Source organism: Eleginops maclovinus, chromosome 19 (assembly GCF_036324505.1).
Source record: "Eleginops maclovinus isolate JMC-PN-2008 ecotype Puerto Natales chromosome 19, JC_Emac_rtc_rv5, whole genome shotgun sequence".
Lineage (NCBI taxonomy): Eukaryota > Metazoa > Chordata > Actinopteri > Perciformes > Eleginopidae > Eleginops > Eleginops maclovinus.
In genome coordinates, this window is record NC_086367.1 from 9,405,239 (window position 1) to 9,432,585 (window position 27,347).

At 39.1% G+C, this 27,347-nt stretch overlaps 1 protein-coding gene across 4 annotated transcripts in view; it reads right to left on the reverse strand.

Annotated features, from left to right (window-relative positions):
• nkx2.2a (NK2 homeobox 2a) overlaps positions 1-27,347 on the reverse strand; it is a 34,502-nt gene that overhangs the window by 3,901 nt on the left and 3,254 nt on the right. For 2 of the 4 annotated variants that reach the window (XM_063908571.1, XM_063908570.1), the window contains exon 1: positions 563-737. In XM_063908571.1, coding sequence (XP_063764641.1) covers positions 563-688 — 126 coding nt within the window. In that variant the 5' untranslated portion in view covers positions 689-737. Of the gene's footprint in view, positions 1-562; positions 738-3,691; positions 26,943-27,347 lie in introns of those variants that run through there. The other 2 variants (XM_063908573.1, XR_010168038.1) reach the window with 2 other exon arrangements.

Genomic DNA, 27,347 nt, shown 5'->3' on the forward strand with positions numbered 1-27,347 from the left:
ACACACACACACACACACACACACACACACACACACACACACACACAGTAAGTCTCTCTCCTTTTCGAAGGAAAGCCAGGAACTATGGTGCCATTTAGCTTCTTCTAGTCCCACAAATTGTTGAATGTCGAATAAAATTGATTGAATTGATTGTAGAACTAGCAATTTAGCTATACTAGTAATAATAACAATACTAATGATGATGATGATGATAATAATAATAATAATAATAATATTAATGATACTTATAATAATATCAATATTGATTTGAATAATTTCCCCCATTATTTGTAGCATACTAATAAAAAGTTTTGTACAATAAAAGTTGATAACTTACACAATTACTAACCAACATTTTATATCGTCTTATTTACACATTATCTCTGGATTTTGCTCCACATAGGGGTGCACCTGACACAGGCCTGAGGTAAATATTTCACCAGACTGGCAGAATTAATCACAAGTCTCAACATCCCACAAAGGCTCCATTGAGCAGAACGGGCTATGTGGACAAACTGAAGCTACGCCTGATCCCTCTATAAGGGAGAGAGAGGTTACTGACCTGATCCACCAAATAATGCTGCACTGCTAAATCCGACATGTGAAGGGACATCCAGCCGGCAGCAGACACCCAGAGAGCTTTACGCATCACGGAGGAATGGCCCAGGCTGCATCCCTCTTTGCGCATCTCATCAGGAAACTCACTTGGCCCATGAGGGACATGATTTCACTGAGACTTATTTACTACCCCAAAAGTGTCTGGAGCTAGATCAGGATGTGATGGAGCACGCATGCTTATCACCCGTGTCATTCTGCTGTGTTTTTGCTGCGTGTGGCACGGTGACAAGGGGGAAGTCACAGTGGGTTTGGTGACGGTACATGGGAGCGCACTGGGCTGCAGACTGTGGTCAGTTGCTGGGGATGTATTTGATCAATTGAGCCGAGGGTTTCGGCAAGAAGAGGTAAATGTGCACAGGCTAAGTGGACGTACTCCACTTGGAGAGCCTATCGCTCTGTGTTTACCTGTTTACTTTCACAGGTAGTTCAAACAGGCCGCTGCCTTTTCACTCTGACAGTGGCCAGTGTGCATACTGTTGTTTTTGCAGGAAACCGGGACTAATTAACGCGAATAACACCGGGACATATTTACAGTCCATATAATATGCTCAGGATAAATCCAAGCCGAAATTGTGTACAAAATGCGAAATTCATTTATTGTAAACGTAAATAGTGGATTTGGAGTGTTTGTATTTTTTGTATAGGTACAGGATGAATTTTGTATCAATATTATAATTACCCTTATAATAATAATAATACATTATTGTTATTATTTCAATATAGAGGTTTTCAGGGTTTTTTTTTCACTTTCACCATTACCTGATTTGCTGTTTTTCTAATAATTATTTCGAACGTAGGCTAATGAAAAACGAACTCTCCCTCTAAAACAAACAAACATAAAAAGTTGAGACATCGATGCAAAAATGTTTCCGTTTCTTTTCCTTTTCCGTTGGTAAATCATTCCCAATCCCCAGTCAGGTCTGTGTATCTGCTGTGAAAATGTGTATGTGTGTATGTGTGTGTGTGTGTGTGTGTGTGTGTGTGTGTGTGTGTGTGTGTGTGTGTGTGTGTGTGTGTGTGTGTGTGTGTGTGTGTGTGTGTGTGTGTGTGAGTGTGTTTGTGTGTGTTGGGGGTGTTAAACCACAGAGAAGATGTTGCTAAAGAAGGGCCTCTGAGCTGCAGATGCATCAGGATTTATAGGACAATACGTGCAGGGCGCAGAGCTGGTGCTTCCCATCACCCGCTTATTTGAGTTCCGTTGACACTAAATCTCCCATGCTGATTCTAAAATGATGTATTATAATATTATTTATCTTTTGACTCTTGTATGTAAAACGGCACAGTGCACAACAGTAACCTTTTTATGTGATCATTTCTGCTATAATTATGCTATCACCAGTTTCACCAGTGCTCCCATTTTAATATTATAAGCAACAGAGCTGACTGGCTCATTATTAAAGCTCGTTATATTTGTTCTGATCCCAGCTTTGCAATCAAACGTACAGCAGAATGGACTCATCCAAAAACAATTAATTTTTCGGATGAACCCCAAAAAACGGGGCCCGTCTGATTAATTATAATTCCCTCCTAAAAATTCATGCCCACGATTGTTCCCAAATAAGTGAAGAAAGAGCTTTTTATATTCTTGATTAAATAAATCTTTCGATTGAATGCACAAAGAAGAATGCCGCAGGAGAATCCATAATAATGTTGATCATTGCCTCCTTTTAATCGCTGAATTTCAGCGTGTTGGGATGCCTCAGGCAGGGAGTTAGTCTTTGATAAATGTAACCCCTTCCGCCTCAGGGTGCCCATGATAAATGTTCAGAGTGACAAGTCCGATTTCCTCCCTCTATGATTAAAAGCCTATATATGATATGCAGGTAAAGCGGGTCCGGTTTATTTATTATGGGGGCTAAGCCATGGCCCGGGGAGACTTGGCTTCAGGGTAGAAATCATTTTGGAGCCCGTTTGGCTTTTTTCTCTTTTTACAGAAATCCAGCCACCTTTCCCTCCCGGGCAAAAGTCTTTATTCGTCTCCTTTCCTCTAATGATTAAACATGTCACGGCGAGATTAGTGCGCCCATGCCCCGAAGAGATGACTTCATTTGTTAAACCACCAGTTTATTTGTAACGGTGAATTTCATGCCACGCTGTGCCATTCCCCTTAATCTTTTTTTTTTCTATGTAAGACGAATTGCTAAAAAGGGGTTTATTATTTTTTAATCACTTCCCGTTTCAGTATCGCACTGGCATTGTCCGGAAGGAGGGATAAATGGCTGGAGTCTCTGGGACTTCTTCATCTAATTCAAAGGAGAACAACTACTTGTAAATGCGTCAAAAATTGGTATGCATACATAAACAAATAAATAAATAAATGTTCCTCTCCAGGAGAACCTGATCTGCTCTGCTCTGGAAGACACAAGTACAGACAACTTGTCCTCCTTGTTTGGCAGCCTGTGTGTGAGTGCAGTAATAACATGAACAGCTGTTCACATCTGTAGAGCTCTAGCGGTCTCTACCGGCACATTTGAGAAACAACAGGGGGTGCTTACTGTGTGCGCCCAATTAGACTTAAATTAACCAATAATATTAAGAAAACATGCAGTGGAATCAAACACAGGTTGGTATATAAGGAAAATAAATGTTGGTACTTTATCTGCAGGTTATCTTCTTATATCCATCCTCAGATACGGATATGTTATGTAATAAATTACAACTCTGCATGACCTATCATGTGACATTTGTTGTTGTTGAAGAGGTCAATCTACTAAAAACATGTGATAAGATTGAAAGTAGTTTAAAATGTTTCTTTTTAATATTTAGACATAATAAGGAATTAATTCTCCTGATTGAGTTTTGGATAGGAAATAGCAGGCCACAACCAAAATGTCCAACAACCCACGTGAGTTTGTAATGATCACCAAGGCTAAAAATGCACAGGCCTCTCTGAATAAGCATCCTATTATAAACGCATGAAAGAAAAAACACCAGGGTCAATATTGTACACTCAAGGACTGAGACGCGCACTGATGCGCGTAAAACATCAGCAAAAGAAAATAAGCAGTGTCTATTAGGCTGTAAAAACAGAAAATACTGTATGCAAACTGACTGAAGCATCAAATGCGCTTACCTAGACTGGAGGGGGGCTGAATGTGTTGCCAGCGTTAAGACAGCGCGCAGAGTTAATGAAATATCTCCAAATGGGAGTCAGAGTGCGTGCAGAGATAAGCCTGATGTGGTTTATATACCCAGAAAGCAAGTGCTCCTCTTCTCATATTGTCCAAGAGCGTTTGCATAGCTGGCCAAGTGGCTCTGCTCTTGCTGACTGGCTAACATTGCATGGTGTTTGTTTTCCCCTTGCTATGACGTGAGACAAAATATTGGCCATATGTTCATCGGCAATAAATTGGTCTTGAGAGCAAACACAGCTCCCTGCGGACGGTGCTTTTAACCCCAAACAGATATAGTTTTCTCTCCTAGAGATGTTTTTTGGGGGAAACGAAACTATCTGCAGTATATTGTAGGTGAGTAATAATGTTACAACAGCCTGTTTAAAAGATAATCATACGCCTATGGACGAGCTGCTGGTTGATCTTTATACTGTGACCTATTATTCCTCACACAGGGCTCTCTAATAAATCGCTTGGTAACCAAGAAGCAGCGCTGTCCAAAGAGCAGATGTGGCATGTTATCCACGCCACAGTTGCGTTTACATTAGATACCCTGATACAATGATTGATAACCAAGGTCACAAGTAATTCACATTGATTCGAGACCCGGGCATCTCCCATGAGGCAGACTACTAACACATAATGTTTGCCACATTTGCCACGTGTCGACACTGGGAACACCCGCGCGCTGAGGCCACAACACTGAATGATATTAGTAAAGAACAGGAAAATAATGACTATAAATTATAACATCTCTACTCAGAATAACTTAAACAAGGTGGAAAAAAAAGCCAGACAATAATAATTACTATAGTAATAATTAAATGTGCATATATCTATATTTATACTCATTCATCTATAGATCTGTCTTAAAGTCATATACTAAAAAAAATTAAAAAAGTAAATATTTAATCTACCTGCTTCAGAATAATATCCAAACTATCACAATTATCACAATAACTACCACGTAATAAATTACATGTAATGTTACATTGAAAGTAGTATAAAACACCAACTTGACTAAAAGCTAAATGTCTCATAAATAAACTTGGATCCTTTTTGGTCATTAAATAATTGGAAAATTGTGATTCATCGTTCAACTGAAAAAAATCAGTATATTTATATACGTCTTAATAAATATATAAGTAATGTAGGCTTTTTATGTTTCCACATTATGGCTCAAAGAAGAGACTACATGTAGGTTGATGAAGACTATAAATAATATATTTTAATTTTGGAAGTTTTTGGGAAATACACTTGTTACTTTTTCTTTTTAAATTCAGATATAACAACTCTAGTTTACCACAAAACCACATTTGTTTTATTTTTATAGATGTTTTTACGATGCAGTGTCTTGATTCTTTTCAGCACTTTTTATTTACACCTGTTGCACGTACACTGGCAACATTTCCATTATATAGAAAAAGATCCTCTCATGTATCAAAGATGATCTGTTTGGTGTAAAGATGATGATAGTAATTGTTGAGGAAGAAAGCAATATGAGGCAAACACCAGTTGTGCTATTATGACACCTTTGAGGGGGGTGTATAACCTAAATCAAGACAATGATTTTATTGTGGGCAGTGTGGAATCTATGCATGGTAATAATGGTGTTGCCTAGTAGTACAGGAGCGACCATCAATCAATACTGAATACATTACTGATGGGTTTTGTGCAGGGCCACTTTGCTGATGAAAGACAGAGATTATCCTCGCGGCCATCGCTGTGTTCAAGAGTATCACTAAGACGCTAAGAATACAAATAAATAAATTGGCCTCACACCTTGTTTGAAATTCCACATTAAGGCAAAGTAGTTAGTTAAAGTTGGAATGTATTCATGAGGTTCAGGCGATTGAGAAAATGCTTTCCACTCAGCCGCTCTATGAATACCCTTGTGGTGTTTGAGATGGGCTACAAGTGCTCTGGGTGCTAAATACAAGGTCTCCTGAAAAAGGATGGGTAAGATAGGCCCTGCCGGTCAAGCTATTATCAATCCCTGGCCTAAAGCTTGATGACTAAGATACTTCAGATGTAGTTAACGACAGCGTAAGGACACTGATGGCACGGCATTCTGAAATCAATCAGTTCAAGTTTTAATGTATCGACCACTCGAGGAGAACAAAGAGAGAGAGAGCTTCTCGACACACAAATACCACAGAGACTGGGCTGATTCTCATGGTAGGTACACTTTAAAAAAAAGAGTTTGATTAAACCTAAGGGCTCACTTGTACTGGTTGAGACTCATACACGATGATAGCCATTCCTATCAATGTGAAAGGCTTCACAATTTTTCCTCACAACTACATGCACTCAGAAAGGTTTAGCATTTGATCAGCAAAGCTCTTAGTGTTAAGGCGAGTGAATGGCTGTTTTTAGCCCTTCAAGAGTAGAGGAGATGAGTTGTTTTCTAACAAAGTGATCCAATTCTGCACACCGGTGAATATTACCATTTCTTAGGTGACAACAGTGCATTGTGAATCTGAGGAGCTCTGGAGTGTAAGGGGTGATCGGTCTTAACATTTTTGCCCTAGTATGTTACTTACTGGAGAGGAAGAGAAGGCAGGGAACAAACAGTGTTGAATCTGGTGAGATGTGTCAGTGTTGAAGAAAAAAAAAGTTCATTTAGAGCACTTGTGAAATGTCTGGTATTTTCATCAAAAATATCAGAGTTGTGGGTTTTGTGGACATAACTTGACATGAATAACTTTGGGCTTGAATACCTCTTTTTTCTCCAGTGCTAAGCATCTGATGCAAGGCCAGTGCTTGGCCTTGGAGAGTCATATAGCTGTTTATAAATCAAGCTACTGTGGCATGTTCACCCCATCAACATTTTCACTTAACTATATGTCGACTGAGTCAGGTACCATTGGAAGAGGAAGGCATTGCCGATGTAATAGCTAAAGAAATGAGAGAAAAGGAGAAACTGAAGGATCTCCATCACACAGTGAATATATATTACACGGTGTAAAACAGAGACCAGCTACAGTACATGGCTTTAATACATGTATACAAGGACCATTGTGTAAGTGCATGTCTGAATAATTAGCAAGAAAGTCACCAGACAGAATAATTTTCACCACTGTGGACAAAACCCATCGTTTAAACTGAATCCAAGGAGTACCACTTCGACAGTTGTGTGTTTCTCTGTTGGAGAGGTCTTAAAACGGGTTGGAGAACCTAATCATGTGGTTAATACTGTGAAACCCAGAAGTGAAGAATAGCACACCTCAAATTGGAAGGGCTTCAACAGTATTTCAAGGAACAGGGTGTGCAGAACAGTATTGATTCTGGAGGCGATTTCTAAAGAGTGAACTCAAGAAAATGCAGAGAGCAATAGGTACGTTGCTTTAGTCTTACAAGACCTCTTCCATCCTTTGAAACAATAAATCCAAGTATGAGTCAAGGACAGATCATTCCAAATGGGTGAGCTCGTCCTTGCCTTTACTCCAGCTGCACAGAGCAGCTTTGGAGCAAAGATTCAAAAGCCTTGCAAAAATATGACTGTTACCTTCAGGGTGAAGTAAGGAAGGAAGAATATAACTCTGCATGGGGAAAATATGTTGAACTAGAAGAGGGAAGTGTCAAGGTTGGTATATTTTAAAATGTATCTTGCTAAAGAAATACCTGGGTTTAAAAAACCAAGTGACATACTATTCAGAAAACCGTACAATTTTACCAGGAGGACAAAAAGACACACAAATGTGGTGCAATGGTCCTTTTATTTGCACTGCAAACAGTATAATCAACATATGCATGTGCATTCAAAGAGATGCAATACACAGAAATAAGAAGCAGGAATTATCACTGGACGAGAACCTTAAATATTTCCTTGGCATGTGAATGAAGCCTACCTACCTTGAGAACCTTCATGATAGAGGAATTGAATAGCATGTAGGGACCGTACAGTTCATGCCCACTACAGCTCTACTCTCTCTACAGTACTATTAGCTACTCTAATGTATCCAAGAACTGTGATGCAGGCTTCTTGTCAACAATGATCTGCAACAGATGTATAGATTTTTGCAGATGTTTGGAAAATTCACCAATAAATACATAAATATAATTTAACATTTACATTTTTCGCAGTGAACAAAGACATAGAAAAGTCTTTAAGTGCTGGTATATAGGTCTTAATCACCATCATTACATCCAGGGGTTTTAGTTTGGCTGCTGATTTGGGGCAGAAGAGATGAAGTACACATGATAATATTGCAACTAACAAAATAACCGTTAACAAAAATCGATTGGATACCTAATAACTTAAAAGATATCCTTCACATACACTCTTGGAAACTATACCCAACTCAATATGAAAATAGGTGAATCGAAGTGACACTTACTCATAAGTGAAACTGGATATCTAACAAAATGTGATAATCAAAGTGAGATTTAACTTCATGATTTTCCGAGGGCATTTTGGACCAAGGTTGTCATAATGATAAATCATTTCAAACAAAGATAGCCAGTCATGGCTCAGCTTTAAATGTGATAAGAATGTCTTTTAACCGCCCTTCAAGAGACTCTTCACAGTTTTGCCCCATTAAACCTCAGAGGTTAAGGATTTCTTCTGTAGATCTTTGAAGTTTGAGGTTAAAATCTTTCAGAATACTATTACTTCTTCAATGCAAAACAGGAATACACTTTCTTCGCTTCAAATCACCTTAAAATTAGTAATAACATTATTATGAATAATACATAAAAAGTACAGTGAAGGCCAAGATTTCCTGTTAGTAGGTGTGTGTTGGTCTAGTCAGGTAGAGCAGTGTACGTGTGTGCACATGAATATGAGTGCATGAGTTAGTGTGTGTGTGTGTGTGTGTGTGTGTGTGTGTGTGTGTGTGTGTGTGTGTGTGTGTGTGTGTGTGTGTGTGTGTGTGTGTGTGTGTGTGTGTGTGTGTGTGTGTGTATTTGTCTGCATGTGTGCAAGAAAAGTCCCCATTGAAGTATGGTGAACATCCCATCAGGATATAACCTAAACAGCACAATGGAGCGAAACAGAAGGGCTTAGGGGCATGAAACACTCACCTTGAACCAGGCTGCTCCTTCCAGACACAAGGATTACCCATCTGCACATTTTTAAAGCCTTTTGATTAACAATGTGTCCAAAATGAAAGACGAAAAGGAAAAAACACAATTTAGTAATTTCAATGGCTGTCTGCAGATGGGTTGCCAATATATTTGGATAATTAACGTGTAGATATTTTCTTTGTACTGGGCCCACGATAGCAATTAACATGTTTTGTGGAGGGGTGAAAACTTTTTTCGAGGCAGCGAAGATGGATTGAAACGCATTAGAGGAGGTCATGAAAATGGGCTTCTATTCTTTGCGCTAAAAGGATGCTTTTATAAGGTGATAGCAATTGAGGAATAAAACCCCAAGGGCAAATAAATGATAAAGAACGCATCCTTAATTGGAAATCTCTTTGGTTCATATAAACACCACTCCACATTTCCAATCCACATTTCCATTGATTGCATTGCAAGTCTCTCTTGAACTAAAATTATAAAAGGCAAAGGAGCCACAATGCCAAACAAAAAGGACAACTCTATCTCTCAGCAAGCCAAAGGTTTACAAATTGCCCACTCTGTTCACCATGATACTATGCAATTCAATGAGAACAGTAATTGCCTGGAAATAGTTTAAAAGACACATACTGTGGTTTTAGAGACACATTCTCTCTGGAAACTGAATTAATTTCCTGTCGCCTATTTGAATACATTTGAATTGAAACATGAATAAGTGCTTTCTGACAAAAAAAAAGTCAAGCTGCGATGAACTTCACATCAAGTTGTAAATCCCCAAAACATGTTGTGAATGACTTAAAATGTGTCTAATATGCAGGAATTTTAATTGAAATTCCACAGGTTCCTTTTCATCTACTTCTCCACTAAATTTGTTATAACATTTTGTCCAGCATTTGTGTTCCTGTTTGTGTGTAAGCCATGGCCAGGGCCTTCAAATTCTCTCTGTCGCCACCTAATGGCAGGAGGGAGTGTTCAATCTGATCTCTGGAGCACAGCTGAGGAAAAGTGTGCACCAACACATCCTCCCTCTCTCAGGTAATTATGTCTTTTATGTAGGAGACACATACGGCTACTTTAACATTGGATATCCAGCCGTCCTAATGGCCCATTATTCAAATAAATGGGGGAAACACAGTGGGGTTGGTGACCCCCTCCGTGCGGCAGGGCCCTCCATCCAGGCACACCTGCTGAGACAAGGTAACGTTTATCACTGACACCTTCGCAGGACAGAAACAAAATGGCAGGCGGGGTCAGCGGTGAGGAGCACACCGGGCTTGCCATACTGCAAACATATCCATTTGGTACGACTCTACTCTTGTGGTTGCCAGGCTACTGCCTAATATATGGTGACTGAGTGTGTGTCAGGAAAACAGAAGTAAGATGTTGACTTTGAGATAAGTACCTCTTCAAATTAAACAGCACCATCACATTGCATTCAAAAAAACATTTCCAAAGGTCAACTTTAAATGGTCCCCATTTGGTGAAAAAAAATCCCTGTGTTCTTCAACTCACTAAATCGTGGAAATTTGCATACCAGTTATGTTAGTTAGTGGCATTTAATTATTTATGTTTTAATTACACGGAATGAAGGGGATAATATCACTGTACGGTAGTTTTGTGGCGTGTGTGCCCCTGTCGTCTGAACACTCGGATGTCTCCTTATTAAAGTACACAAAAAGATAATTATGTCCGGCTCTGTCTAAACATTGCCATGGTGCGGCACTAGAGAATCATCGCTGAATTGGACACAGGAGAGGGTTGTACCTCTTATGATTAATGTGCTTGGTCACACACACTCAGGGTTGGTAAAGGCATGTCAACTCCCTCTCTCTCCTGCTCTTCTATAGAGTCAAGGGTCGGCAAAATTGTTTTGATGGCACTGATTGTCGCTTCAAACAGACTTATGATGCAGTTAGATCACCTATGGACTCCAGAGTGCTGAGCCTGAAGCTGAAGAAGACCCAGCCTCTTCCCAAAAAAAAAATATGCCCACGAGTGCATCATTTGGGAACTAACAAAGAGACACAGGGTTGTATATAGATTGTAGGAAACCAACACACTGTAGATACAGATATTGTATGTTGCTATACGGTTGAGACAGACAGGGTTGCTTAGACATGTGTACACAGGGTCACTGATGGAAGGAAAGAAAGCGGTAGGTCTACATTTACAGGGCTCGTTCCCACCAGCTCTCCCACGAACCACCCATCACCTGGTAAGGCTTCACTGAATAGAGTTGCTGATGTCATTGGAGAGATGGTATTGATTGACCAAGGGGCAGCAAAGGCCAATGCAATTAAGAGACAAGAAAACATACAGCATTAAAGACTGTGTAAATAAAGGGACTCTGTAGTAGGGCCAGACAAAGGCCAGTCCAGGGCCCATTCAGGAGTCCCTTGTTCACCGTTGGCCTGGGGTCTTCTCCAAGGACTGAGGGTCTGGGTGGGAGGCCTGGGGGAGGTGGTGAAGAAGAGAGAGGCAGTGTGTGGGTGTCCGGATGATAAGAACAGAGGGTGTTGCTAGGCTGTCTCTGAGAGGTCGACAAGAGCTTAGCCCTCCCTGTGTCCGGAACCATCAGGTGATCACGGATGATCTGCATCTCAAGGAGGGGCTGTTGAGAGGAAGAAGCTGTATTTTTATAAGCCTCTGCCTGGTTTGTGTTGCTGTACCTATTAGTTACTTCCTTCCGTTTTCTTTCTCCCACATGTCCGAATATACTGTACAGTGGAAGATCTCTAGCAAATTAGACAATCACTCTCCTCTATAACTTCCTATTTACGGTTGGGGTTAGGGTTAGGGCTAATCTATTTGATTACACATAATCATCATAGATTTTCTAAACATTCTACATTGCATGGGAGGTTCTCTATGGTCTATATGAGGAATAATGTTTTTCTAATGTTACTTTTTTTAAGACAGCTACAGAGATAGTTTCAGAAACACTGGTCCCATGTTTTTTGTGAGCATTGCTTACAATTTCACCTTTGGCATGTACTTAAAGATCGTATCTTAAAAATTTCAGCAGTTAACGATAATATGTGAAAAATACATAATTCTGAAGTACGCTGCAACTTGTTTGACCTCGGATGGGTCTCAACAGAAAATGTCAGGTAAATTCAAGGAACGAAACAAAGACTTGGTCACTTGGTATAATCCGCTTCATGTTCCTCATGTGAACAAACAGACTATTTCCTGTAGATAAGAAAGCTTCTGCCAGTCAATTTGTTGTGTGCTACATGTGTGAAAGAGAGACTTTGGGCAACCTGCTGACCTTATTCTCCCATATTATAGGGAATGTGAGTTCATCTGAGAGAATAGCCACTGTTTGTAAGGTTGTACTCTAAATACAATCTCACATAAATGCTAGTAAGCATGCTAATTTGCACTTTATCATGATGCTAACATTTTGGTATTTAGCTGGTCTAGTGTTTGCCGTAGAATGGTCACTATCAAACAAAAGTTGTGTGCTAGCATGCTAACATTTGCTAAACAGCACCAATCAGAAAGTACAACTGAGGAAGTTAGGGACATAACTAATAGCTTCAAGTCATTTTTACCTGCTGGTATAGCACTACAGAAAGTCAGTGGATCAATTTCAGTCATTATAGTTAACATGTACCAAATTCCTTGATAATCTATGCAAATGTTGTTGAGATATTATACTAAAAACTAAAGTGGTCGACCATCTGACCGACGGCCAAACATATCAATTGATGTTATTTTGATTAATTGTTTCTATGAACCATGAACCTTTGGTATTACGTAAGAATTATGACCGTATTGAAAAAATAACCATCACCAGCAATACATTAGTGTCCTGCTGCCTCCTACTAATATGGGACAAAAGCAAATATGAATGACACACATGTCCAAAATATTAGCATCGCTCTAAATAATGCAATATTCATGTGAGGCCAGGGTCTGTGTCAATCTGTGTCAGTGTCACAGGGAGTTCTTACATAGACACAACAAACAGCTCAACCCCTCTGTTTGATCCAGCTCTTCTTAAGCCAACAAACAAGGTTTGGGTGACCTATTCCGCTGCATTTCCTCTTACCGTCCCATGCCCCCGTTGCCACCGCTGTATCTGCATTGAGGGAAAAACAATGGCCTCTACTTCATCTGCTCCCAGGTGTCAGCGTGAACATGATCCTTGGATAATTTACCTGGCTCCTCATGTTCTTGTTCATCCGATGAAGGCGAGTATCTGCCTGTGTTTTGTCTCATTTACATTTTCTCATTAGCTCTACACTTTTATTATTCAAATGTGTATATGCTGTACAGAATAACAGACAGGCGGATGGATAGGCGATGTTTTTCGCCGTTGCTCTCCATGTGTGTCAACCTGAGCAACAAATAAACAACAGGTATTGAGGGTCTGTATACTGCATAAGTCACCTAAAGATGGTTGCAAAATTGTTGGCTGAAGGTAGGAAATTGTGGATTCTTTGTAAGACCACATTGCTTTTAAACCCTCTGAATGGATCACATTAACAGTGGTTCACACAACAAATAAACAAGGTTACTATGACCTTCTTTTCAATAGCAATGATAAAACAGCCATTTGACCCTTTTCTAGGAGCGCATTGCTTACATTCGAGAAGTATGCCAATGTATTTAAATCATTGCAGACATTGTATTTGGTGAATTCAATGCCGTATAGCTCAGTGATACTAGCCATACAGATATGACACATTCCCTGGTCCAGTACCAGCATATACACTCTAGTCCTTGACCATGATTTTAAAGGGTTCAACACTCGACCATGGATTTTTTTATTGCGTACAACATACAGGGAACACACATTAGTCCTCTGAGTGATATGTGTATGTGTTTCATTGCTGCAGTTCAAGGATAATGTAACATTAAAGAAGCAACCCTATTTATTTAGAAACCAGTTCTATCTTGCACTAAGAGCCTTGCTGATACATTAACTAACTAGTAATTTAGCTTTGTTGTGTGTAACTGTCATTGTGTTGTAGGTTTACATTTCAGGGGATATGTCCAAACAGCAGCATGAGCAATGCTGCAAGTCCCTTCAGAGTAAAAGCTGGAAATATATGCCGTGGAAGAAATCATATACGTGCATTAAATCAAGCAAGTTACAGACAGGGAAATGCACCGAGAATCAGCAGTGATGGAGAGGGAAACTGAGGATTTGATAGGTTCAATCTAAAGAGATGGGTGAGCGATTAGATCGGGTGAGGATGGGCGTCTGGAGACATGGGGCAATATTCCCAGATGTCTTTCTACAATAAATATATTTTTAATTTGTGCTCTTTTATTAACCAGCAAAATCACTTCAAAATGAATAGCACATTATTAAGTCTTCTAGTGGCCCTTACTGTTCTTTATCATGAGTTTGTATCAGTGTGCAATTCATCTCCAGCCATTCTTCACACTAAATATGTTTTATATGAGCCTTCATTTATCATGGCCTGTCAGCTCTTAACTGTATCATTATTCAGTCTAGAGTTATAAATTGGAATCATTAAACGGTTTTTCATATAATCTGATGCAATAACTGCTCCCCCTTTATTGGCTTGTGAAAAGAAAATAGTAAATACAATTGTCTGTCAAGATCTTTGGAGATAGCCGTCTCTCTCAGGCTGAAATGAAATTAGGCCAGGCGTGGAGACAGGATCAATGTCAGCAGATTTGTTCGACTTTCATTGTGGAGGGGACGGGGTTGAGCGGATGAAGGATGGAGAGAAAAGGAAGCTGACACTGCTGAACCCAATGAGGAATGTTGGCTTAGCTGTCAATATTTTTTTTCATACAGTGTCACATCAATCAGAGGTGTCTTTTCAACTTCTCTGTGCAGCTCGGCCCAGACATTCGTAATGGAGATATTGCATTCCGTGAACTCAGCTAAATGTGTGGTCTCTGTAGCTCTTTGTCCGGCATCAGAGACATTTTTCATAAAAGGAGGTGAAGTGATTAACAATGACAATGTGGGGTCAAATTTTCAACAAAAAAATTCCCCACTTGAATCATATTCTAATCAGACGAGGACCATGGCTGTGTGACCCATCTCTCTGACTGATATACTTTGTTAAAGAAGTTAAACTCCACTGTTGTAGAATGTAAAATACTTAGGATTGTAGAACTATTATCAACATAATTGTCGTTTTTTTGAATGACACAAACAGTTCATTGCCAGTTGTTTTTGCTTTACAAATTACACCAATTGCTAGTTGTTTCCAAATAACATAGATTTAAGGTTTAACAAAATACAATCCAAATGAAAAAAAGGTGGCAAATGACAAAAAAAATGGTAAAAGTGGCACAATCACAGTTTAGCTTTCAATAGAAGAAAGACGCCTGCTGTTTTCAGTCATTGCTTTCTCATCCCATAAAGAGATGGAGATAAAATATTACCAGTCTCTTAAAGATGGGTAAAGACTGCCACCCACTGGCAATCTCACAAACTGAGCTCCCCTCTATGTCATGTTCATGATTTGGCATTATCCATTAACACACTTCTTATTCCAGTATGAATAAAATTACAAACACAAGTCCAATTTAAAGAATGTAGATATGTGCTAAATTAATAATAAAAAAACAGAAGAGAAAAAATGTATTGAAGGGTCCCTTGCTTATATGGAACAAATTCACATACTGTTTTGTTAGCCTATGCTGCCATCTACTGGAGGATGCACTGAGATTATGTTATGTAAAATTTGATGGATCTCTGAAGAAACTGAGCAGCACATAACACTTACCTGCACACATTTTGAACAGCAAGACATAGTTAATTGTGACCGTTTGTGTGTAATGTAGTCTCACTACACTTTTATCGATATCAGCACTCCCTAAAACTCATGCTTCTTATTTGCTATGCCAGAAAAAACAGTTTGGTGTTACATAACTGCCAAAAGATCTAAAATTCTGGGAAAAAACAGAAAGTTGTATCGAAACAAAAAACGTCTTCCCTTAAAACCTGTTAAAACGGTTGCCCCCGCGGGACGCGGCAACTTGTAAGAAAACAGCGTCTCACAGCATGTTAACATTTAACAACCTATTAATGTGGCATACCCACTTAACGGGAAGAAACTCAGCTACCAGACGATATTAACCATGTTCACCTAAACGTAACACAATTCCAACACCAAGCGTCTAAATCCTCACTTAACGAAAATGAGCTAACGGTACATTAGCACATGAGCGGCAACGGGGATTTTTCTACTTCATGCTATCTGCACAAACGACATAAAGCTGAGATTCCACAGCTTCCATTGGTATAAGTCTCATCCCTGTACGAGTAGCAGCCAGGAAAAAGCAACAAACAACTTTACTTTTACAGAGCGATCATTTACGAACACGTCTTACCTTTGCTGTTTTGTGATCAAAATGTGTGTTCAAGGGCATACAAACGCTGCTGAAGGTTAACCCAATGTCTGTGTCACTTTGAAATGATTACTGATTATCCATCATTATTTATTTGGAATAAACGGGGTAGCTATATAATTTTGCCAGCCAGGGCATCTGCTTTTAGAGCGTTCTGTGTCGGAGTCATTATAACTGAGTGTGTTTACATGTATGTATGAACTGCCCCTGGATTCTATTGGCTCTATTGGTTACAAAGAGGTGTCAATCACCCAAATTGATCACTGGGTTCCAGAGATAGGGCCCTGCGTAATGCATAGGTCTAACTGGCAGCTGGCGCACCATTACGCTTTGTGGCGACAAAAAGGTACAGTATAGAGGTCACCGTGAATTTTCAAAAAAGGTCAAAAATGTTGTATTTGGATGGAATAAATACCTATAGTGATAATTCAAATAAAATGAGTTTTACAGTCTGGTATCTGAGAAAGGTCAAATGGCACTGATGGTAACCAAATGTACCCAAAGGTGAGTCTGCCTAGACCTACATACCTGTGCTAAAACTCCCTAAAAAATGTAAAGTTTCACTAAATTAGCATCTATCCTGACACAGGGTACTTATGATATATTGTGGTTTGGATCCCTAAAGGTTCTGGGCTTTTCACTATAAATAATGTTTAGGCGGAGATTAGAATTTACATATTTTTACTATGTTCAATCTGAATTCACTCTGACACAGCCACATCGATATTGATTCTGACACTTCCACAGCCAACTTACAGGTGTATTACTGCTTTGATAAAAAAGATTATTCATATACCCATTTTAGTTGTGAAGATGTAGTTGCCTGAACAGTAAGCCTAGTGTTTAAGAGGTTAAAGTGTTTAGATTGTCAGCTAAATTAGAGGCAACCTCACACTATTTGTGTGTCAGTATCAGGTGAAATTAAAAAAAATAGTGTCTTACAGGTGAAAGCTCAAGTTAGCAGCTTCCACTAAAGCCCAGATGGTGGTGTGTTTGCACCAGGTACGTAATGTGAGGTAGGGTTGGAACTAACAGCAAACAAACTCACCTGACCTGGATGAGCTTCTGCAGCCATTCAACCATAACCATAGAGATGGATTCATCAGTTTGAGCAAACAAGTCAAAGGAGTTTGTTTTCAATGTGTTTTGGTATTCCCAATTAGAAATTCTGAATTTTCTGATCTTCTGAAGGTAACCACATTTCCCCTAAGTACGGAAGTCCTGAGAGGCAAGAAAGAGAAAAAAATATTAATCTTCTCAATATTGTTTTTTTCTTCTTTTTTTAAAAAGGTAAAAATAAAAGGTCTCACGACTATTTTTAAAATAATTTTCTTTTTCCATCTGACTGTTTCAAACAAGAAAGTAGAAAGTACAGGGATTATCGAAAACCATTATCTTCCACATTGAGTAAAAAAACTGAAACATTGAAGTATATTATGTCAACAAATTTCACATACTGTAACTATATTAGATTAGTTGAAAGCAATAATATTAAGTTGAACCTAACGTTTTTATTCAAACTTTGATTCCAGAGTTTCCGTATTTTAGTGATAAACACACTAAGGAGCGTTCAAGTCCAAGATTACATAAAAAACTCCAGAGCAGGACTATTTATTTACCCCTACTGGCCCGTATTTCTACCTGCATGTTGAAGGTGTTTATATATAAACTCACCCAAAAGTGAGGCAGTTCACTCCAAGGTCTCTCTTCTGTCAATCTGGCGATAAAGCTCTGTCATGCTCTCTTTCCCCCTCTTTGCCCCCCATCTTTCCCTCTCTATGTTTCATAAAACTTCAATGTCTATCTGGGTGGAAGACGCTGGATGGCTTTGGACGATAAAGACAAAATGCTCAGGCTGCTCTGAGAGGACTGAGCTCATTTGTGGCAATTGTTTTCGATATTAACATATCAAATCTGTAACTATAATCTATCCACTGTAAAGGGAAATAGCAAATCTGAAGTTCCTGATGATAATTGGAGGGCCGTTATTTACTTAAATAGAAAGGACAGATTGCATGTTTTCTGTAAACTCCACGTCAGTCCATTTGTCAGGTTTAAACAAGACAGATGAAAGACGAGGAATCTTTGAGTCTGATTTTGAAAAATGCGTTTCTAAGAGGAAGCAGCACTTTAAAGACAAAGCATGTGACTTTTGTTTTCTTTACATTCCTAATCTTGGAAGTTTCACTTAGTTAAACTACACAGCTAGTCTTACTTGTTTCCACTTTACATAATGTACAACGCATTGTTTCAGAAGGAGAAGGATTATCAATAATATGATTAATATACCTGCTTCATGTAAACTCCCTTTACACCTTTAGCTTCTGCCTGATACCACTTTAATCAGTTTCACTTATCTCTTCAGTGCAGCCCTGCCCCCAACCGTTCAGTCTACTCTGAGTCATTTTCTAATAAACTAAGGCTTTGTCTCTACAATCCAAAACGATGAAGCCCTTACCGACAGACTACGTGTTCTCAGTCACCCGTGACCCACTCCGCGTTAGAAAGACTGAATCTGCCAATTTGTCATCACTTTGCACCATCTTGCCGATGCTATCGCAGCTTTCCGCATTCTCCCGAGAACATGATATGACAGAGTGCTATAGAGAGAAGAAAAAAGTGGCCGGAATATATGTTAGTTTGTCAAATTGTAAGGAATTAACTGCTTTCACATTGTATAGTGAAAGTGTAGGCCACTGCACCACCTCTGCAAAGTCAGGACGATTATATATTGTTATTTATCATATGACAGTAATTTGCCATTTTTCAAACTAAAAAAAAACATAAATAAAAGGTCAAAACAACACCGTCATAAAGAATAATGACTTTTACCCTCAAATCAGCTGGAAAAACTGATGCCGTTCTTTCCCTGGAAGTGCAAAGGAAAGAAAACTATTAAAAGTCACCCATCAAACCTGTCCCTGGGACTTGCTTGCACTTGTCTTGGCTCAAGTTCAGAAAAAGAGAAGGAAGGCAGAGAATGGCTCAGGATGAATCATCTGAAGACAAGGAGACAGTGACAAATCCATTTTTAGCTTTAACTCAAACATTTTAGCTCCAGAATGCTAATAACGTCTCGCTTGGTTTAGTCGGACAGTCTCTGCAGAGTGAGTATCACTTTCAGAGGTTTTCCTTCTTTGTTGACAGGTCGCAGCCCTGCTGAAAAAATAACACTGACGCCATCGTAACTCCCTCAGCAATAACTTTTCACAAAGGAGTGTAAAAATATGATACAGAAACTGGAGTTGGATCATGTGGCGCTAACATCTTTGAATATGAATGGCATTTTCAGCCATGATGAGATGCATCACAAAACAACACTCTGATCTAACTTTAGTAAGGGTTAAAAAGTGATAAATGATAGGAAACTCATGAAGAAATTAGTAAAGGAACAACATAAATGCAGATGCTTCCACACGGAAAGGTCATTGAATACGTTTGCTTATTGCCCTCGCAGTCATCTTGACTCACTTAAATGCATTTAGGAGATTTTTAACTGTCATGCATTATACATTGCCAGTCCTCCACCATGATCAAAACAACAGATAATGGAATTTTTTTTAGCAACACATCATGTGGTTTTTTCCTTGAATTTGTAACTTGTAAATAGGAAGTCCACTCATCTCTGGTGCAACATTGGCCTATTATTCAACAATGTGCTGTGACTCTTTTGTTGTTGATGGCTACCTAAAGGTTACATGGGAGTCTAGTAATATATGGTTGTGAGCTCATCCCACTTAACTTACTGGTTGTTACTTTAGGGTTAACAGTGACATTCGATTTCTTTCTAAGCAAATGAATAGTCCAAAACCAACAATGAACTGATAACAAGTATTATTTGTGCAAAACCTGATATGGCTTGTTTATTAAAAAAATCGAAAACACTTCAATGAGTCAAAGTGTTTCATTGGATGACATGTTCCTCTATTATGACGGATTTTGGGTCAATCCAACAATGCTTTTAAACTGGACACTTTTAGCAGAGCATTAAATGTGTTCTAATCCATGGCTAAAAATAGTCCCTTACAAATTAACTATATTCTCTCTAACCCTATCCCTAACCCTGGATGACTAAGCCAGAGAGACACAGCCAAAAGTCAGAGAGTAATTAGTGGTGTACTAAGAACTTGAAAAAAAATCTTGTGCTTATCCTATTATGAATTACAGAATAATACATTCACTTATCTTTTTCAGATGAATTTTTCTCACAGCAATGCAAAGATTGAATTAAAAAGCGATTTCACTGAACTTGCAAGCCAAACAGAAAAAACACATACACTCCACATTCTTTAGTATTGAAATACCAATAAAGAATGCACGTATCATCATCATTATAGCAATCATTATCCTTACAGTGACAAAGAACAGGGGTTCCTAGCTTATGAATCCACAACTGGCTCCATCCTTCTCTCCTTGGGAAAGTATCCTGCGCTCTGTATCATGTGGAAATCCTTGCCATATCTTTGAGTGAGGGCGGCTCTCAGCCAGTATCTGTGCTCACTGCCAAGGAACCCTGTGATCCTGGAAAGAGCGCCGCACTCTTTTTATTTGATGTTCTAATTGTTTCTCTGTCTGGGACGCGAGGTCTGGGACAAGTTTTATTTTTTCTGTAGGAGGAAACACTGAATTCCATCTCATAGATGTTTTGAAGATGTGGCAACAGGTTGTGGTCTGCAGCATATGGGCTCAATTTAAAACCTCCTCAAAAGCTTCTCCTTTGAGATAATTGTACCATGAATTAGACCAGGGATGCTTTGATTTATCAACACAGTTTTTGACAACAAGTCTCCACCCCTTCAGACTTTCCATTGAAAATCTGCGGTGAAAATCCTAAACGTGAAAACAGCATGAAATGACACTTAATTCATCAAATTGGACAAATGGTCCTCAGTTTAATGAGTTAATGAAAGGACATCTGTAGCAAGGTGGTGGCAGAGACATTTCAGCTTAGGCTCAGAATGTCCTCTAATTGCACCTGATGAAGGTCTCTCCTTGACACCACATAACACTGGGAGTTCTTTGCAAAACTCACTGACACCTTCGACTCAACCCATAATTAGTTGTAATAAGGGTGTATACAGTTCAAATATGGTTCCATCAACACTGACATTGAGCAATCATGGTTTGTCATTTCCCATTTCCCAAAGCTGTTCCAACAAATAACATCATGACATGTGGGCTCCACCACATACCATCATTAATAAAACCGATGGCAACAATATCTGACATGAGTCTTGATTCCGCTTGTAACTTTAACCACAGATTTTTACGAGTGCAGTCACAAACAGTTTACAGTTTTCAGTGTCGGTTCTCGAGGATGATGTTTTTTAAAATTAATATTTGATTTGACATGATGTAAAATAACACATTAAATAGTACATAACATTTAAATAGTCATAATCAACTTTTACCAGTCCAAATACAACTGACGCATGTGCTGTCCCTGTGGATTCAGTATTTAGTGTTAGCAATAAGTGGATGTATAAATGAGAGTAGTGGAAGAACAACACTTACTATAACTCAGTGAAATCAATTATCGAGCAAAAAAAACTTTTTCTCATAAAATGTCAGGATGTGCAGCTTTTCTCATTTTTACATCACTAATGGAACACTTTTTGAGGAATGAAGGTGGGACAGAACAAAGAATTTGAAGCCATAAATGTTTGTTATTTCTGATATTTGAATGGATAGCATGAATCACATGGTTTTAATTCAAAGCTGTCCTGTGTCGAAAGAGGCAAAATATATCCAATATGTCTTGAAGCAAAAGCAAAACTTAAACACATTTAAGTACCAGAACTTTGTGTGTTTTAGTCTTTCATACCCCTTTAAACACCTCATGGATTAGGGTTAGGGTTATCTTCTGACTATTTCAAGGGGGCCCAACCCCTAGGACAACAACTAATGGTTTACTTATGTACAATTTTGAGATACTTCTTCTATACTTCTTCCAGCACTGTAAATAGAATACATTTCCTGGGCTGTGCTTAAGAAAACCACTCACAACAACATAGACACAACATCATATATTGCAGTTGATCATGTTGCTTGTTTTATTATAAGTCCAGTCTCTCAGTATCATCACACATACAGCACCGTATTGTCATGTGCTTTTAATTTGACCCCAGTTTACCTCGCCTGCTCTCTCTCCCACTGCTTTCATCTCTCAATTGTTCCCACAATGCATTTTCTGCCAGCTGCTTTCTATTCACACATACCAACTTCACATTCACAGTCATCTTACTAAAGACAGGAACAAACAACGAACTGTTAAAGTTGATGAACAAACAGTAGCAACTTACTTTAACACACTCGCTCATTATTGTAAACCCAGTGACTGAGTGTGCAGGGTAAGGCGGTGCATTCATTCAGGAAAGGGCACGCTAAGGAAAATGGGGGAGTTATGAGGGGCTTTTTCTTGGCCAGCAAGTCCAGGCTTGGTTGCAGGCCTGTCTGTCCCTACTCAGCGCAAACATGTCAGACTTTTCACCACCAGTATGAGTGAGCTGAGGTCCCTCATTCCTCCGCTGCAGGTTGAAGAGATCTCCATCTCGCACTCTAAGCCTGATTTGTACCCAACAGAGTTAATTTGTTAATGCTACATAATTAGCTTTTATGCTTATTCTCTACAAATATGGAAAGCTGATGAGAGACATGGAGGATTCCTGAAATGTCTGCAAACTGTAAAACACACATGCATATTTGGAAAAGCTGAAAGGCAATGTGTCCAGATGTGACCGAAAAATAATCATGTGGGTTGCGTTTCTGACATCGGTGGATGCAGCTTTAACTGCTCTCTTACCCAGAGCCTGGAGTCAGTTTGCACGTTTTCACTCCTGAATGTGGACTCGCACAGTGCCGCACTACAATTCACGCCGGAGAGACGTCCACTTGATTAATCCACGTGTGTCGGGACAAACAAGTCTCCATTATGCAGACACTGGACCTGAGTTGTGCAGCTTTCAACAGGCTCGCCACCATGACAGACGACCACAAGCAGGAATACAGGAAGACAGCACAGCTCTCTTGTGAGAAAAGTGAAAGCGCAGCTCTGGCTTGAATATACTGAGAACACCCAAAACAAACCCACTTCCCGGCCCGACTGGCATCCACACCATCGTAGAAATAAGGGAATGTATTTATGAGCATTTGGCTGTGGTTCAGTGAGGTCAGTGAACTGATAGAGCACAAGGATAGATGCCTGCTCCTCTACATATTCCAGGAGACGTAGCCTGTAGATTGTGTGGTTTTCTGCCTTAATAGTTCATCCATAGATTTTAGCTTTGTTTAACACAGTATAATTTGCTGCATCGTAAATATAAAAATCTTTGTGTAAAAAGAGGCATTAGTTAGTTGGCATGTGTTTCATCCCAGAAGTAAGGAATAAATTCCAGTATGGCTACCAGCCATCTCGCACTAACCCTAACCCTAACCCACACACACACACACACACACACACACACACACACACACACACACACACACACACACACACACACACACACACACACACACACACACACACACACACACACACACACACACACACACACACACACACACACACACACACACACACACACACACACTCACACACACACCCCTGTGTTGTGACAATGTTCAATCTGTCTTTGGGATTGTCAGGATGGCATTATGCTGGTAACATTGACTGATATCTAGCTTGGCTTTTGGAAGAAGACACACGGTTTTCATAAGACTATTAATCTTAAAAGGAGCAACTGTCAGAAAACATACACTACCCCTATCCCTGACATAAAAAAGGCTCTTCCCAGGCCTTGATTTCTGGTTTGGCGGAAAACGATATCACACTGCCTCCAATAGAAGGCCTTGAATGTCTCTTTGCAGACTTTTCCATTATGGATCTGGCATTCTTAAGCTTAGAAGCAGAGAATTACACCACCACTGCAATTCAGGACACACGACTGGATTTACGGCTCAAGAGGGTAATTTGAGAAATTACTGCTTATTTTTTTTACAGCCTTCTCACAGCTTTATCTGAGTAAAGAAACTAATCAAAGGCTAAGTAAGACAGATAAGACACAATGAGTGAAATGAGATGCACTCAAGCCAAAAGTTAATCATGAACAGATCAAGTATGTAAAAGTTTGATGTCATTTTCCACATACAACCCCATGTTTTTTTTTTTACTCTGGGCTCATTTCCAAGTAGGGCAGGCATGAATCAGCAGCAGCCTTGGATGGAGTCTGAAGTGCTCCAAAAGTAATTAAGGTTCCTCTTCTTAATTGACAACAGACCAGCGAAGTTCCAAACAACAACCAAGCATGTGAGTATAAAAAAGTTTACTGTATGTAATAATGCCCAGCTTTCTGGCTGAACACACTGCACAGACTTTGAGCGTGAGTGTTAATGATGTAGTAACAAAACAAATGAGTAGTGTTGCTCGGTCAAAGTGAACCCCATTAAAAAAAGGTTGTTTTTATTTTTAATGAGGTTTATGTAATAACTGCAGGTGTTGCTGGCTATTTGTGTCCCTCTGAAACGTTTTAAACCAACACCCATCCCTTGAGATGAACACTATTTTTTTTAAATTCTTGACCTTCAGGAAATGTGTTAGGAAAGTAGCATCGAAAATGCATCAACATTACATTTGTTGGGATCATTTTGACCAGAATGACAGTTGTTCAGAACTCTAAAAGTTGGATACAAGGTGGAACCACAAGAGGTTTTCATTGACCTGAAATGCAAAACATGAAGAGGTCAGTGGGCGTGTCACACTCTACAGATTGGAGAGAGAGGATGGAGTCTTAACAGATGGTCCATGATTTTTTTATTTTTATAAAAATCAATATCTGTTGTAACAGAACAAAACCTATTGTATGCATTTTGTAATGCCCTCCCATAGACGCATCCTTGCAAACAATAGTTCCACCTAAAACTGGGGGAAACACCTGCTGGTTCTTTGCCCCCAAAGAAGAATTTGTTAATGTATCTAATGCATGAAAGTGCAAAAAGATGACTTGCTTTCTGGCCCCATGTAAGTTTCACTTTTTTCAACATGCAGGACTATTCTGTTTATGACCATAGAGGGAGCTCTTCATCATCCTTTTACACAGTATGAATATCCTGCAGCACTCGGGAATATCTGTTTATTTGAGCACAGGAAATGTGAAAAGGTAAAGAAAAGCATATGCCAACATATGATAACACAATTTATCATGACTTGGCACAAAATACTGCCTGTGTAACCCTGGTGCTTACCTTTGGACATACAGACCAGAAAAAATACCACATAGAGAAAAGTTATAATTATTTGTACGTATGTGAAACAATTCAGAGTGGAATCTATAAATCTGACAAAATAAACAACCACATTACCTTATACATTTTCCTTTATCTGTCCCAAGCAATATATCTACGACCATTTACAAATCCGATCCATCCCTTTTGGGTCACTTGATCTAGATTAAGATGGTGAATTGAAGCCATGTCTGATAAAGAGCTAACACCTTAAACTTTCATTGGACTCCATTCTGATAGCAGATGCTTATCATGTCTGTGTACTTATCACTATTATTAGGAGTTAGTTATCTTTTCTATTTCCAGAACAGATCGTCATCTTCCTGGGTTTATGGTTACTGCTTATTTTTAGAGGTCATACTTTTATCTTAATACGGTGCATCATGATAAGAGAAGCCTCTATGTTTAATCTAACAGAATATACTGTGCGTCAATCTACAGTATTCTAGAAAAACAGCTGCTGCAATTTAGAAGATGAATATTTATATCATTGCCTTATACAAATAGACACTCTGCAGTGGTATGGATGCTAAAACCTGATCTGACTAAAATAATAATATTATTTGAATAACATTTAGTTTAAAGAGTCATCCTGGAAGATGTCACTGACTCCAAAGAAGAGGTGTCATGACTAACCTTTTTTCCCCCAAGGAAAATACCATTTGAAATGTATATCTCATTTTTTATCTGTGTATTTGATCTTGAATGAGGCATCAGATTAAATCAAAAATGTGTATGACTTGTATCTCAATTTTTTTTTAAAACAATTCACAGCCTGTGGGAACAATACCAGAAATTAAAATTCCAGATCTGAAACAGAGAGAAGACTGTGCTTTGTATTTTCTTATAAGTTTCCACTTTCAATGAAAACCAGATTGGTTAGCCAACACACAACAAAGTTGTTGTGGACTCCCAAGGACGACCAGCAGTATGAAATTAAAACAAACTGGAACCACCCATTTCTGACGGAGCCATACTTGTTGTGGTTACGTCATAGATACAGTAAAAAACAGAAACAAATGGGCTGTCTTATTGAGACATTGTAGTGGCCTTAATATGAAATTCGGGCTAAAGGTAGAGAAGTGGCCCACAAATAAATATCTTCACAAACACTGACCCAAATAGACACATCTCTACTAAACAGTAGCAGGGGATAGGTCTGCTTCTGCGTTATCCTCAGGCATCTCCCACTATGTAACAATTAGAAGTTTGCTCAAAACATGAAGACACATGAGACGTGTTCAGTGAAGGTCACAAGCAATTACCCAGCCTGGTAAAAGCTGGCATGTCTCACATGGCACCACTGCACGCCCTCATTAGGCGTGTTCTGCAGCTCAGAGTGGGTCTTGTGGCTATAAAAGAACTGAGCTTGCTGCCTCCCAAGCCTCAGAACCTCACCAGCAGGAGCACAAAGAAACTACACATCGCCACCTCTGGATCAGATAGGAGTGGACAAACCTTTTTTTAGTAGAGGAGGGGGGCTACCTGACCGTGGAATCATTTCTTTACAGGTTGGGCTTGGGTTGCTTTCAACAGGATAAACATTGATTCCCATTCCTAATGAGAAACACAGGGTTATTACCATTTAGTCTAAATGTGAAACTATAGGTTTAATGTATTGGATTTAATATGACAAAATTATCACCAATAGGTAAGACCCAGAATAGCTTCTGTAAATGTCTCCATTTGTTTGCCTTAACATTCAGATCCTTATGGGAATATAAGGAGCTGGAGGCTTTTTTCTAACCTTGTGTGCTAAGTACACACAATCTGGATGCTGTCTACTAATTCCCATACTGAGCACTGCAATCACTAAACTCATTAACTCTAAATGAAAACATGGGCACACAAAAAAAGGTCTTCAATAAAACACTAGGGTTTAAGCAGTTGTAGAAAAATATTAAAGCCATGACAAAAATAATACACATTATGTTTTTTGTTGTAAATGGGGCAGACACATTT